At 39.2% G+C, this 15,894-nt stretch overlaps 1 protein-coding gene across 3 annotated transcripts in view; it reads left to right on the forward strand.

Moving 5' to 3' along the window:
- Positions 1-15,894, forward strand: part of LOC109306157 (E3 ubiquitin-protein ligase HERC2) — a 183,158-nt gene that overhangs the window by 107,096 nt on the left and 60,168 nt on the right. For 2 of the 3 annotated variants that reach the window (XM_019529437.1, XM_019529438.1), the window contains exons 37-51: positions 1,756-1,938; positions 2,377-2,561; positions 4,454-4,601; positions 4,688-4,884; positions 5,113-5,343; positions 6,330-6,465; positions 7,088-7,231; positions 9,711-9,853; positions 10,034-10,301; positions 10,455-10,597; positions 11,859-11,957; positions 12,060-12,228; positions 12,329-12,454; positions 13,767-13,875; positions 14,128-14,267. In XM_019529437.1, coding sequence (XP_019384982.1) covers positions 1,756-1,938; positions 2,377-2,561; positions 4,454-4,601; positions 4,688-4,884; positions 5,113-5,343; positions 6,330-6,465; positions 7,088-7,231; positions 9,711-9,853; positions 10,034-10,301; positions 10,455-10,597; positions 11,859-11,957; positions 12,060-12,228; positions 12,329-12,454; positions 13,767-13,875; positions 14,128-14,267 — 2,421 coding nt within the window. The remainder of the gene's footprint in view (positions 1-1,755; positions 1,939-2,376; positions 2,562-4,453; positions 4,602-4,687; positions 4,885-5,112; positions 5,344-6,329; positions 6,466-7,087; positions 7,232-9,710; positions 9,854-10,033; positions 10,302-10,454; positions 10,598-11,858; positions 11,958-12,059; positions 12,229-12,328; positions 12,455-13,766; positions 13,876-14,127; positions 14,268-15,894) is intronic. The other variant, XM_019529439.1, reaches the window with a different exon arrangement.

A 15,894-nucleotide genomic window follows, 5' to 3' on the forward strand; every position in this document is an offset into this window, starting at 1 on the left:
CAGGGTGGCCTGCATGTGGTTTGGGGGGACAGGGACTTTGGAGTGAGTGGGGGACTTTCCTTTGGGCACGCTCACACTGGTGCCAGGCTGAGAAGGAAAGAAGGGCAAGGGGGTGCTGCCTCCTGAAATGCAGCAGCATCGCCATGGTGGTAAAGTGTTTTGCTTCCTTGTCCCGGCTGATGTGCCTTTGGCAGTGCTGGCAGATAACCAGGCTGGCTTTAACCAGGGTGCTTGGGATCATCTGCCACTTCAAAATGATCCCACACTACACTACTCCCCCACTTTTGGGTTAAGGGTGGGGATCCTGCCTTATTCCCCTCCTCAGCAGGCTGAGGCACAACAGCAGGAGAAGCTGACTTAGCTGAGCTACTTGCCTGAGCCTCCACAACCTCCTCAACCTCCTTTGAGGTGCTATTTCCAAGAGAAGGAGACCTGAGTCTAGGGAAACTTTGAAGAGTGTGAAGCACAAACTCAGATTCCTCCTCGGTCCCCAGAATTGCTTTAACCAGGGTGCTCAGGTCCCCTGGTTCCAGCTCCAGGTGGTCCTCTGGCAGTGGGAGGCTCATGCTGGGTGATGAAGTTGGGGTGGAGGAGATGGTCATTCTGCTGCTGGTGCCTGTTTTTGGAGTGGGGAAGGTGGTGCAGGTGCAAGGACGTCCCACCTTCTTGCTTCCAGTGGCAGCAGAAGCCTCATGGCTGCTCTGGAAGAGGATGGGGGGAGGGAGACAGGACACTTGCAGCTGTAGCTTTCCCCCCAGCCCATCTCCCACCCCTGCCAGAAGACCTGGCACCTGCGTTTCCAGCACGCTTCGTATTAATCTTTCCTGTGCTGCAAAAGGTGCTTGTGTGTGACTTCTTCTGTGTTGTGTGGTTTCTTTGTGTTGTGTGTGGATTCTGCTCTGATTGCTTGATTTATTAATAACTATAACCCCAGAATTGACCGTAACCCCTTCCCAGCCTTGCTGCCCACCCCAAGCACAGCCCGGCTTCAATCATGCAGCAGCAGCAGCCCACTCTTGCCCCACACGCAGATCTAAGGGGCATGTGCTGCCCATGCCTCCCCCAGGAGTGCACACAGCGGTGGGAACTGCCTGCTCTCTCCCCACCTTCTGGACAAGCTGCTCGCAGCTGTGTTCCACACCCTGTCCTGCCCTGACTGCAGTGCCTGTCCCAGCCCCCCTCCCTCACCGTGGGGGACTCAATCTGCACCTCCCATGCCCCTTCTCCCCACCCCCTGACTTAACCAGCCTGATGCTGCTTTCCAAGCTGCCAGACTGCAATCTAATAGGTATGGGCTGATGTGGCTTGTTGGTAATCGGCCATCTTTATCGTATCAAAAAATCTTTATCGGTGCACCCCTATATCTGACTGCTGCTATTCCTATGCTACGGTCCCATGATGGGCACATTTGAATGTGTATTATTGCTATTTTTAAGGCAGGGATTGTTTTACAGCTAATTCTAGGCAGTGTCTTGTCACATTTCTGGTCTTTTGGACTTTTGGAGTTGCATTTTGAATTTCCATGTTTTTAATGTTACTTTTAGAAAAATGCTACTGATACAGAACTTTGGAAACATCCTTACATACCATAATTTACATCTTATACCTTGATTGAAATGTAAGGTCCTTTTTCAGCATGAAAACTTACGATGATTATACTTTTTCCCTGCTTTCACATTTTTGTTTCAGAATGTTGTTTCAGCCATGTTATTTTTTTACTAAAGTAATCCTTTAATGTATTGACTCTTGCTTCAGAAGGAGAACAAGTTGAAAGGAACCTTCACCCCACTTCCATGATGCTGACAAGTACCGTGAACCTGTTACAGACGCTGTGTCTTTCTGCTGGAGTCCATGCTGAAGTCATGCAGAATGATGCAACCAGAACTTTGTGTGGATTACTGCGCATGCTTGTGGAGAGTGGGACCATAGATAAATCAGGTATGTGGAGTATGCAGTTGTCTGACTTAAACACTTCAGTTATGGGGTGATGAGACTTGCATGATTTCATGATAATTTTATTGCTTTAATTTTTAGTCTTTAGTTTAGCAGCATAACCCAGGCCTTGTTCAAAGCTTCCATCTTGTCTATTTGTGGAAGTGCAATAAAATGTTTTGTATGTGCTTTTCCCTGACTCTTGCTGCTGTGGCTGTGTTAAAACACAAATAGGTGGCTTCTACAAGGAATCTAAACAAAGGCTGTCTTTATTTACTTCTGATTGGGAAGCACAGTATGACTTTAAGTCATGAAGATAGTTACTCTAAGTTATTCCTTCTTGTAACAGAGCTTTAAGATCTGTCTAATAAAGTGGATTGCTTTCAGATATTGCAGTATGGTTGGCAGAAAAGTAAATTGTTCATGTATTGTTTTTATTTCCAGCTTCCTTGCCAAATAAATTGGTTTATAAAGAACAGCATAGAAGCTGGTGCACACTGGGATTTATTCGAAGTATAGCCCTCATGCCTCAGATGTGCAGCACCCTTAGCACATCTCAGTGGATAACATTGCTAATGAAAATTGTGGAGGGGCATGAATCTTTTACTGCTGCTTCACTACAGAGACAGGTAGCTTTTGTGTTTCCAGATTATTTTGATATGCAGTGAACTTAGTTTCATTCGTCTTGTTACAGCACCCCACATAACCTGGAGATGGTTTCCCTTTTATTTATTTTTTTTAATTTCTTAATTTAAAAACTTCCTACCAGTTAACATGCATGCCTTTTGTATAAAATTTGTTCATCTTCACCATTCAGGAGAGGGCTGATTTGCCAACTACTCATTAAATCTACTTTTAAGGCTGTGCCCTTTTCTTAGTGTATGTACTGGACGTTAGAGGCTGATATAGTGATCAGGTATTCTGCCTGCAGCCAGCTCAAGCGAGTGGCATCCCAACTCTCCCACTCTCTAGCACTATGTAACTTTAAAAGCTTTTGGATACTAACAAGCATTTCCTCCTGACAGTTCTCCATTGGGTAAAAAAAACAATGGGAGCACTTGCTCAGTGTGCTTTAACTAAACTGAGTTGCAGAATATCCAAAGGACTGTATATATGGGGAGGTTACTTGCAAGAGTTACAAAAAGAGAGCTCTGAGAAGTCTGCTCTGTGCTTGAAGACATTTATTCTCCCAGGGGAAAGTGGTCTGTCTGCAAGGTCTCTGGGGGCTACAGATTTTTGTAAAGGCTTCATAGAGTGGTAAGCCAAAAGGGATGATTCATTCACATAGCCTGATGTTTTGTATGTTGCATTTCATTAGCTTTCACCAAGATATCACTTTATAAAGCTCAAAAATTTTAGTTAGAATATTTCAGTCAGACTAAACTGTGCCACAGTCAAGAAGTAGAGCCCCATGTACCTACCAGTGTCGGAATCTCCTAAAATAGCAGAGATTGATTACATGCCCAGATGATCTTGGCTCACTCCATGTGAAAGGCAGAAAATCCCCAAGTTTTCTTCTAAGTTGACTTAGAGAGAAATTCCTTCCCAAACCCAAATCTGATGATCAGCATGACCCAGAGCATGTCATCAAGGCATGGCAGCCAGGCCTTTTTAAGAAGATTGGCTATGCTACCTTGGTGATGGTCCACCTTATCCAGGGGCAATATCAAATGCTTCAGAGGAAAGTAGCTCCTCTCCCAAGGTACACCTTATACCCACTTATATATTTTTGGGGAGGGGAGGGAAGAGAATTGCCACAGAGAGAAGATTTTGTTTTTGGTGTATCTTGTAAGAGAGATGTAGCCTACTTGCATCAGACTAGGGTAGAAGTTCAGAAAAATGGTCTGCAACATTTTTTCCAATTTAAAATGCTTACACTTCTTTACTCTTTCATTTGAGACTTGCGAGATCATGCATACTCTGTAGTTTTAGCGGGCTTTCTATAGAATATCAGGCTAATGTGAAATTGGTTAATTCATTTTGTGAAAGCCTTTTACTTTGTACAGTATATGCAGGCTGTATGGAAAACATTTTCAAACAGTAGTCTGGCTGTTTGCATTCAGATACTATTCTCTCTTGCACCTTACATTCTTAGACAACTGCTTTTTCTTGGATTGTTTTGGAGGTCTGAGACTAAAATGTAAGCTTTTGGTTCCACATTTGGAACCTGATCCAGCTCTCCTTTTCCCCTTCCTATTCCTGTTCTTCCATTTTCATCAGGTTTTCTGTGGGTAGACTCACTGTTCCAACCTAATTTTCCTTTTTAATGCTGTCAGTGCTGTAAGTAATAAAATGTATTACTAACATGAATTGACATGGCAGACAACCTGAAAATCTCTAGAAAGTCTGGACAATGAAATTGCTAGCAGCAGAAACAACAAGGACTACAGTGAAGAGTACCAAGGGGTGACTAGTTTTAATACTTCAATATAGTTGAAATCCAAAGGCAAATATCCTTATTTTAAATATCTGGTAACTTACCAGGTAAAACAAAATAACTCTGATTCCATTGTTTCTTTAGATTCTTGCTGTGCATTTATTAAAAGCGGTACTTCCATCTTGGGACAAAAATGAAAGGTCAAGAGATATGAAATTCCTTGTGGAAAAACTGTTTGGTTTTTTAGGCAGCCTGCTTAGTACTTGCTCTTCAGATATCCCACTACTCAGAGGTACAGTATACTTTTTTCTTTAATGGTTTAATTTCTTTGTCATAATTAAAATCAACAAATCCTGAGTTTGGACTGCTTCTTTTCAGAATCTACTCTGAGGAGGAGGAAGGCCAGGCCTCAAGCATCTCTGACTGCAACTCACAGCAGTACTTTAGCAGAGGAGATAGTGGCACTGCTAAGGACACTCCATTCACTGAGCCAGTGGAATGGACTCATAAACAAGTACATCAACTCTCAGCTAACCTCCATCACCCACATCTTTGCAGGAAAACAGTCAGAAGGGGTAGTTTCCACGTTTTAAAATAAGCTCATTTTTAAAAAAAATAGAAATAATTAAGAAAGTAAATATTCTAATTTAATGTAATTTTCTATTTAAGTGTAATTTTGAAACCATTTTGTAAAATATTTTCTTACTGTAACTTTAAACTTGATTTATATAATTTCTTTTTTGAAAAGTAGATAGAAGTATTTATTTTCTCTCTACAGTGAAATTATTACTATTTTTTATTAGGTTGTTCTAGAAGACTACTTCCCTGATTCTGAGAACCCTGAGGTGGGCGGACTAATGGCAGTACTGGCTGTGATTGGTGGAATAGATAGTCGCTTGAGGTTAGGTGGACAAGTAATTCATGATGAATTCGGAGAGGGCACAGTAACACGCATCACTCCAAAAGGAAGGATCACTGTACAGTTCTATGACATGCGAACGTGTAGAGTGTGTCCCCTAAGTCAGCTAAAACCAGTAAGTGGCCCCTACTGGTCTTAGTCTAATGGGATGCATTTAAAAAGGTTGCACTTTCACAAGAAACTGAAGTCAAATGTTTTTTGCTTTCCAGTTGAAATCAGTGTGACCAATTAATGTGTTCTGAAAAATAATTTGCTTTTCAATGAGCAAATAACATGCCAGTGCCACAGCTGCAGGGCTTAGTGCAAATCAACATCAGTATTCATTGGGGGTGGGGGTGGAGTTTCCCCAGCCCTGCAAAGTTATGTCTTCTTTTTGGGAAGCATATGTGTTTTGAACTTCATGAAGGCAAGGCTTTTAATAGTGTCATGAAGAAGCAGATTGAATTAGACTAGGCTTTTCCATAGGCTAACTTTAGTCTGCTAACTTTGATGACATGTACAAAGTGTCTTGTGTTCACTGCGATTTATGTCTCAAGGTACCCAAAGCAAAACACTTTTTTTCTCTCTAGTAAAGGCACAGCCAGTATCCCAGTCTTGCTTCCTTTGCTCCAGGAGTAGCAGTCCTTCTTTCTTCTGTCTCTTCTGCCTGTTTTTCTTCTACCTGCCACACTTAAATGCCTTGCCACTACAGTCACAGTAGCTCATTTGCTTTCTGTGGGCACGTCTCCGTGAGATGCTAACGGCGTAGTAGACTGATTCTACTATACGTTAGCATGGCATGAAAAAAACCCCATCTAGCACACATTAATGCAACTTAAAAAGCATGCACTAGTGCTACTGCGTAGTAGTACCAAATATGGCACATTTAGTTAGTACCTGTTATTACTAAAGATAATAAACTAAATACACCATAATTACAGTGCATTAATGCGTGTGTAGACCTGCCCTGCAGGTCTGTAGAGACGGGAGTTATCACTAGTTGTCCCAGTTTAAGAGCAGTGAGAGAGAAACCATTTATTCTCTTAAGAGTATGGATCATGTATACTTCAAGAATGTCTAAGTATGTGAGTAATAATCATCAATTTCTTTTGCTCTTTTCAGCTTCCAGTAGTAGCTTTTAATGTGAACAACTTGCCTTTCACTGAACCAATGCTGTCTGTCTGGGCTCAGCTGGTGAACTTGGCTGGGAGTAAGGTTGAAAAGCACAGAATGAAGTCTCCCAATCAGGGTCTTTCAGGTATCATTTCCTGTTTGTCATCAACTAACTCTTCTCTTTGAAATACTGGTAACATTAAACCTTCTACAAAGAAGCTGGACCTTAGCAACTCACTTCTTACCTGGTTGGCCTTGAGTAGGAAGTGGTATACAAAATGGAAACACATGACCTTTCTGGGTTGTGCCCATAGGAGTTGGAAAGTTTGAGAAGCAGTTAAAAATGTATTAGTTCCTAAACACTGTTAATGGAATCTTCTTTATATCTTGGTTAGAAGAATATAGTTCTAGTTTGTCTGGAGCCTCTCCTTGTCTGAAAATACTTGATGCAGTTTCTTCCTAACTATTGTTGCCACAACTAGGTCTGTTGCATTTTAAATTGAGAGAGACTTGGTCCACATTTGGCATATTAACTGAGAGAGCACTGTTTTCATTTTAACGTCCTACTTACTTACTAGGCTCTGTACTGGTTCCTTATACTGGTACATTTCAAACTTTCTATTTTAGTCCTTGCCCACTGACCTTTCCAGCCATAACTGACTGTATTAAAAATTATTCTTGCGAGTCAGTCAGCAGTTTGCACTTACCTTTGTTATTTTGAATACCTTTTGTTGTCTAGCTAATGACAACTTAATTGTTTTTGATAGGTCAAGTGGACCTGGATCTGCTGAGGTGTCAGCAGTTAAAATTGTACATACTGAAAGCAGGTCGAGCTCTGCTTTCTCATCAAGATAAATTAAGGCAGATCCTGTCTCAACCAGCTGTACAAGAAGGTGGATTAAATCCTACAGGTAGAGCTTTTTTATCTTGACAGGCTCAGCTGCATAGTCAGCCATGTGCACCATTGTAACTGTTGCTGATTATTAGTCTATAACATAAAGAATCTTTTAATGTTGTTGTTTTATTTAAACTAATTGTGTGGTTGTGTTAGGTTCACTCAGCAGATGCCCTCACTTCCCTGTCTTGCACCTCCTAGTGTGTATGAGTCTTCTACATTGTGGCCTGAAACTTTGACTTCCTCTCAAAGACATGGAGAAATCTTTGGGGAGTTTTCACTGGATCTGAGAACATTTATACTACTCTTTAAGCTTTTCTAAACTAGGCGAGTCAAGCTAAGTGTTTGGAGCCTAAAATGCTGGGAATTGCTAAACTTGTTAAAAAGGCAGGAACTCTTGTAGATCACACCTTTTATTGGACCAACCACACAGGCTGTGGATTTTCCATTGTTAGTGGCAAATTTTGTTAATTTTCATGTTAAGGTAGTACTGAGGTGATGTTGTGATTGGTACAGGAATGTGTAGTTGCTGCAGTAAAAATATTACCCACAAGAATTCTTTTGCATATATTCTGGACCATCATGTTAATATCATCCTAATTTATTAAACCTTTTAAATATATTTTTGGAATATTAATTCAGCTCACTTGGAAGAGAATAAATCAATTTAGATTACTCTCCCTAGAATTAGTGCTGAGGGCACAGTTAATAGACTTCGGATGAAGTTCTCTTCAATATAAGTAGAGAGAGAAATAGACAGGGGGAGTCAGTGGAATCATTCTGTGACTCAAGGTCATCTCTTCTTCAGAAGAGTGCACCCCATTTTGACAGGGTTTTTATATGTTGAATTCTGTTGATGTTGACAAATTTCCTATAAACTGCTCTTATAGTACCCCAGTGCTCTGTGTATTTGTACCTTTCCTATTTTTCCCTCTTCAGTTTTCAAGGTGATGGTGGTGGTCTTAAGTAGCTGCCACTTTACTTCAAGAGGAACCTCAAATTGTTAAATGACAATCAGTGGAGAATATAGCAATTCTGCAGCTAAAGGTGGAGCTAAAAAAGTGTCTGTTTTGCTTTACCTTTTATTTGGGCTACTCTTAAACATGTGGCTAAGAATTACTTAGTATAACCACTAAAATTTTACAGAAGTTTACATTCCCTACTAAATCAGGAAATATATTTATGTTAACTGGTCTTATTACTTCGAATTATATTGTTTTCACTTCAGTAACTGATGTGTTTTTTGTTGGTTTTTTTAGCAGCTGAATCCTTACAAGCAAGTTTTACTCTTTTTCTTTTTTCTCTCTAGATAAAGTCAAGTGTTAACTTTTAGTTTTGTGGTTCTTAAGTTAAGACCCCCTAAATAAGGTTGAAAAGCAGGATATATACTAGAGTGATGTAATTCTAAAATCTCGGGCTTTATGACTTTTTCAGACAGAAATAAATGCTGTGTTCTGAAGCTGTTGTGAAAATGGGATGCAAGATTTCTGTATTTTGTTTAACATTTTCTTTTTCACTTTTTATCATTTGAGTAGCAGGTCATCTTGTGGACTGTTTTGGCATTGGTTTCAGAACTATTGAGCAAATCTTGCGTCTGCATATATTTGTTTTTGCTTCTCCTAGTCCAGCTAAACAACATATTGTTCAAATGAATGCCTTTCTAAGACGGGTATAAAATATGCGCATGTTGGTATTAATATTTCAGTTTTATTTAACAGTAAATTTTGGCTCTATAAATGTTACATTCAATATTTGAGTGAGACATGAATATATTGTTACCATCGTATTTTTAAATGGTACAATTATTTTTATCATACCAGTCAAAGTGTATGGAGAGGACACAATCTTCCGATTGTAATGAAATGTGTCCTTAACCTGCTTTTATAGTTGCCCATCAAGTTGAAAGCCCAGGAAATGTATACAGATGAAATTTTTGTAAACATCAATAGAATTCATCAGACACAAACCCTGTCAAAATAAGGTGTGCTCTTTTGGAGACAAGGTGACCTCAAGAGTAACAGAATGATTCTGCTGATTCTCCCTGTATTTTTTTTTTTTCTCTCTACTTTTTAGAGAGCTTCATCCAAAGTGTGCTGTCAGCATCAGTTCTAGGGAGAGTAATTTAAAATAATTTTTCGATTTCTCTTTCAAGAGAGCTGAATGTACTTCCTTTTATGATGATAGGATTTGCAAGTTTTTAGTTCAAGGTTAATTGCTTATGTTTATTATACACTGAGTTCTTTCTACCGGATTGGCTCCAGGCACATTAAAACTGGTGTTTGGTTATGACTTCACTAACTTTTGAGATCTGTGTATACAGGAAAAGTTTACTGACTTCTAAACCCTCTTAAATACTTTATCGCATTGGAGAGGGAATGTGGTGGAAATAAATAACTCCTTTCTACATTTGATCTGTGGTGAAGACCTAGTGAGCTGAATCAGGGTATTGATTTTTCTTCTACTTTTATTTTCTAAAAATTCGTTTTTGTTTTAAGAGGATGGAGCAATTGCATCCCCAGATATAGGAGATATGTCTCCTGAAGGACCACAGCCTCCCATGATCCTCTTACAGCAGCTTCTCACGGCTGCTACCCAGCCATCACCTGTGAAGGCAATATTTGACAAACAAGAGCTTGAGGTAAAAGCCGTGTTTTTTCTTGCTAAAAGTTTTTATTGATTTCTCTCTCAAGCTTTTAAAAACTGTAAGAATTTAAACTACAAATATTCTGTAAATGAAACCAAACAGGTTATTGATGTACAGTATAAGAGAATTGCTTCTTTTACATAGATCTCAGTGTTTTAATTATTTTTATTTTAGGCTGCTGCTCTGGCGGTATGCCAGTATTTAGCTGTAGAGTCCACGCATCCTTCAACTCCAGTTTTTGAAGACTGTAGCTCCAGCGAAGCCACCACACCAGTCACAGTGCAGCATATCCGACCTACAAAAGTGAAGAAACGCAAGCAGTCTCCCATTCCACCCCTCCCTATTGTTGTTCAGCTTATGGAAATGGGATTTCCTAGGAAAAACATTGAATTTGCACTGAAGTCTTTGTCAGGAACATCTGGAAGTGCTTCTGGATTACCAGGTACATTTATATAGTTACATTAATAATGGCATGGGAGGAAGAGAAGCCGTTAGCAGGTTAACATAGCATTTAGAGTGTTTCTCCTTATACCAACTAAACATACTGCCAGATAAGCTTTTTACTAACTGCTTGGCTTATGATTCTCTATGCTAGGAGTGGAAGCCTTGGTAGGCTGGTTGTTGGATCACCCTGATGTTCAGATTACTGATCTCTCTGATGCGGACACTGTGTCTGATGAATATTCAGATGAGGAAATAGTAGAAGAGGTGGAAGAAGCTGAAGCTGCCTGTCCTGTGGTTAGTATTTAGAGTTATTCAAATATGTTGGGTTTTTTTTAAATGTTACATCAACTCTACGTTGTATGTTTATAATCCTCTCTTACACCTTTGCCCTACCAAATTTATAATTCTGTGTCCCCACCAATCTGTTCATCAATGGGTTTACAGTTTGGGAGATCTGTCTATATAGCGTAGGATCTATCCAGTGTCATTGTGTGTCTGTCCCCACTCCACTCTTTTTTCCCATCTCCAGAACTGTAGTGGAAACCATGATTACTAGCCAAATGCTTGTCATAGGTTATCCCTCCTGGACTTTTGTGGCAGCATATCTTGTGGGTGCACAGGCATTTCGGAGCATAGCATAGCATAGCATACTCCTCTAGAACAAACTGCAAAATAATCATGTTAGCCTGTCTTACAAGCTAGATGGGCTCTGAATAAACTATAAACTCAAACAGTTTAATTCTTCTTGGTTTATTTTCCCACTGTGCTTTGGAAAATGAAGGCATGATATTTCGGCTACTGAAAGCATGACTGAAATATCAATGAATATATGGCAAAAAGGCATGGGTGAATTTACTACATTCTTTTTCTTTATACATGTTTTTTAGTTGTTGAGGCCATAACATGGTTTATCAGTCTGTCAGGCATAACAGTTCTGAATGTGAATTGCATATTTTTAAATTGTTTTCAGGAGGTGTTACTTTTAAGTGGTTATTGTTAAATAACAGTAGAAAAGGAATTGTGGCTTTATTCCATATTATCTCCGATTCCTACTCTAAGGTCTATTGGCGTCTGAAGCGACTTCAGAATTTGGTACTCTTGCCTTTAATATGCCAATTGCATGAAATTGAGCTTAACCACAACAGCTTTAGGTGAACTGTTACAAAAATTGGAGTGCAATATAGCCCTCTGATTCTTCACAAGAAGAACTTTCAGGGAAATGGAAAAAGTTGATAATGCAATAAAGTTGACAAAGTAGAATCCTCATTATTTTCCCTTCTTTGCAGCAATCAATTTTTTTGTAATATTTACCTTTTAGCTTGTTTCAGGATTCCTGAAAACTTTTCAGTTGCCAGGTTGGCTGCTGTTTTGGGGCAACTAAGTCATAGATAGCCTTAGGTGCAGCATATCGTGAATGTTAGCCCTTTAGTTAGTTGAATTAGTGAGGATTTTTTTGTTTCAACATGCAGTTTTTTTGTTTTATTCGCTTTTTTTCCTTTTACTGTTTTCCCTGTTACAGATATGTTTTGTTTTCTTTTTCTTTGTTTTTTTACAGGCTAGTGGTGCTGTTGTGACAGAAAGTCAGACTTACAAGAAACGAGCTGATTTCTTAAGTAATGATGATTACGCAGTGTATGTGAGAGAAAATGTTCAGGTAAATGTGGTATGGAAAGCCATATAAAAGTTACCTTGGTTTTGGCATGTGTTTATCTTCAGGATAATAGAATCTTATGGTCCTATTTTTTTTTTTACCTAGGTGGGGATGATGGTTAGATGCTGCCGGACTTATGAGGAAGTTTGTGAAGGAGATGTAGGTAAAGTTATTAAATTGGATCGAGATGGGCTACATGACCTCAATGTGCAGTGTGATTGGCAACAAAAAGGTGGCACTTACTGGGTCAGATACATTCATGTAGAGCTTATAGGTGAGCTGAATATTTATCGCTTTGTAATAACGATTAATATCTATGCCTAAGGAGACTGTAAGCTCTGAAAAATTAATGCATCTTTTATTGATGCTTTTAGGATTTCCACCACAGAATTCTACTTCTCATATTAAGATTGGTGACAAAGTGCGTGTGAAAACCTCAGTTACTACACCCAAATACAAATGGGGCTCAGTTACTCATAGGAGTGTTGGGGTTGTGAAAGGTAACGTAGCTTCATCTGTGGAAAAAATCAAGTTTTAAACCACACGAACATTATCTTTTATAAGGAGATGGCAGTAGCTCATTTTGCCATGATCAAAGAATAGAAATATGTCTGTTGCCCATGGCGAGCTTGGGGTACAGATATTCTTTTTGTTAATACATTAAGTTGCTCAGAGCAAATTATACTCAGTAGAACTGGTATATGATGCTGCTTGGGGATATTTAGAAATCTGTATAATTTCCTCCAGATTCTTCATTTATATTTTATAGCTTGGTGCACCAGAAGTGTTTCTTTTTAAGTAAAACTTTTTTTCAATTTTTAAGACAAGGTTGGAAATAGGGACGGTAATACATTTGTAATATCTGCCTAGAAGAGTGGATGGTGATATGGGCCACATACAGATATTCAGTTTCTTCTGGAGAGAGTAGCTACTCTCCTAGGAGAAACTGAGTTTTTTTACAAAGGTTCAGAATTTTTCTCCATGAGCAAAAATCCCCAGACAGTGTGTTCATTGGGCTGGACTCTGTGGGTCCCTGTAGCTGTGCTTCAGGGCTGCTCTGATGCCCTGTAATTACAGCACATTGGAGCAGACTGAACTGAGTCTGCTGGTGTGTGGTAATTACTGCGCAATGGCCAGCCTCTGCATTTCATGAATTAGCATCCCCATACTTCAAAATGGCGGTGGGGCGGCTTGAACTAAAGCTCGTTGAACGTTTGTTGAAGCTGTGCCCTGCTGGCATCTTTCATTGGGCCAACTGAAGGAACCCAGAGAGCATGCTGAGATGTGTGCACAGGATCTCCTGGCTGTGCAGCCCCAGCACTGGAAGCTCTCTGCTCTTCAGAGGCTCAGAATTTGAATGTCTGTTCAGGCATCTCTCTGTATGTTTTTCTGCCAGGAGAACAAACCTAAGAGAATTCTTCCAGGTCATTTGAATATGTATATGCAGCTGTGGTAAAAATGGTCAACAGAAAGAATGAACTTCTCGAAAGTGGTAAATTATGAAATGATACTGCTTTTCTTTCCTGATGCTCTTTGAGAAGCTCATAACATTTCAATGTTGTTCAAGTTTGTGTGAATATTATGAAAAATAAGTTAACCCAAATACCTAATCGGTCATGAAGGAACTAAGATAACTCACTGGAGTAAGTAAATAAGTAGAAAATGAGAAAAACATCACATGATTATAATTTCTGTGACTAGGCTAATTTCTAAAAGTAAATATAATTTTGGGTAGCTGACAATAGGCAACTCCAAATTCATTTTTGGAGTTAATTACAAGATAGTGTTCTTTTCCTGCATGTTTTGTTACAGCTTTTAGTGCCAATGGAAAAGATGTTATTGTAGACTTTCCTCAGCAGTCTCATTGGACAGGCTTATTGTCTGAAATGGAATTGGTCCCCAGCATTCATCCTGGAGTCACGTAAGTTATAACTGTAATTTTTCTAGATATTCTGTGAAACACTTTGCATGTAGCCTTATTATTATGGCTAATGAAATATCTTGGGTCAGTATAGCAGAGAATTGTATATTTTCTTCCTTAAGGTGAAAAGGGATAAGAGGGAAATTTCATTCATTCGTGCTGTTTGAATGAATTGTGTCCTGAAAATCCGTTAACAAACGGATTTACAAATGTATCTTGTAATCAACCAGACTGTCTTTGTGTTTAAATCAGGTGTGATGGCTGTCAGATGTTTCCTATCAATGGGCCTAGGTTCAAATGCAGAAACTGTGACGACTTTGATTTTTGTGAAACCTGTTTTAAAACCAGGAAACATAACACTCGGCATACTTTTGGCAGAATAAATGAACCAGGTGTGCTTTTCAAAACTTTAATTCTTTTGCATTAAATTATAGCACAGTACTTTCTGTAAATTACATGTTTAGATCTATTATTAGATTAAGGGCTTTAACATCAGAACCAGCTTAGTAGGCAATAACTTGTTTGGTAAACTTTAGGAGTTTATAGCCTGATTTTTGTGCTCTGTTGAATCTCAGTGTATACTTCATGAAGGTTATTTGGGCCCCTGACAGATGTAACGTTTATGCCATGCTTAATGTGTTAATTGTGCCATCTACATGTCGCATGTTCGGCTAATTTATCGTGCCATAAAATGGCAAACTACCCATAAAGTTGTTTCATCTATTGAACATATGGCATGCTCCATCCTCATTCCCATGCTGACAGTCAGATGGGGAAATCCAAATTCTGGGTAGGGGGAATTGGTAAGGTCAAAGACATAAGCATGACAGCCTTGGAGGTTGTGCTGCCAGGCCTGAGGCTTCCAACTTGATGGTGCAGTTGGAGCCCTTGCAATCCTAGGCTCCACATAGGCAGGCAAGTTGAAAAAGTATGATTGGGGTCTGATGTGTAATCCCTAAAATTGCTTGTCCAACACAGCAAGAGGTGTGATTGTTGTGTTCTGAGATCAAATCCCATTGTACCATTTAAGTCTGCCAAGCATGGCATGATAGTATTTGATAAGATCAGAGTAAAACTTCTATGTTGAACAAATTTCATGTGTTAAATTATTTATAAAATAGTGCCAAGTAACCCCATGCTATATCAGAAGTAAGTTTGCAACTAAATCGTATCATTTTATTCTCACTCTAATTTTGCTGGCTATATACCAGCGTAGGTGCATGTGAATCATTTCATGTCAGCAGGTGAAGATAATGCACCCAGAATTTCTGTATTTTTGTTGCTGCTTGTATAAGAGCAGCATGCCTATTCATCCTTGTTTGCTCTTTAACAGGATTGCCTGGCAGTCACTCAGGTAGTTCATTCCCCTGGATATTGGGAGTTTGATCAGAATTTTTTTTGAGAGGCAGAAATAGAAGCACATGGAATTTCCATGTTCCTTTCTGTTCCTGTTGTTATTACTAACACTGGCAATGAGTTGTTTCCCCACCCTTTGTTTTCATCTAAATTTAATCTTATTTTGCTGTTTTCTTCTTCTACCAACTTCTAAAATGCTTCAGGTGCTCAGGTCAGATCTTACAGTGCTAGCTGAAAGTTATAAGAGTACATCAAATTAGATTTTTGTCTTCCCTCAAAAAGAATAACTTTCCAAAGTGTTATGTTTAATTAGGAGTCTCCCATTAGTCTTTTTAAGATGTCAGTTTAAAAATCACATCCCTGTGCAAAGTTTTTACCTTTTCAGTATTGGGTATATTTCAGTATTTAATATATTTCAACTGTAGTAGCTATGACTGTAATGACTGACTTGATCTATAGGTGAGGTGCCTTTGTGCAAGTTTTTCATAAACATCAGAAGACTGGGAGTGGGGGAAAAAATCTGACTACTGCAAAAAGAGACTTGAGCACGTGCAAACAGGTGTAAAGCCAAAACATGCTTTTCAGTTGCTTTGGGTTTTTTTTTGCATTTGAAGTACTGCCTTTTCTAATGGGTGTAACATTGTGTAAAGCCCTGTGCCTTGT

The sequence above is a fragment of the Crocodylus porosus genome, unplaced genomic scaffold (genome assembly GCF_001723895.1).
Source record: "Crocodylus porosus isolate Cpor-Errol unplaced genomic scaffold, CroPor_comp1, whole genome shotgun sequence".
Taxonomy (NCBI): domain Eukaryota; kingdom Metazoa; phylum Chordata; order Crocodylia; family Crocodylidae; genus Crocodylus; species Crocodylus porosus.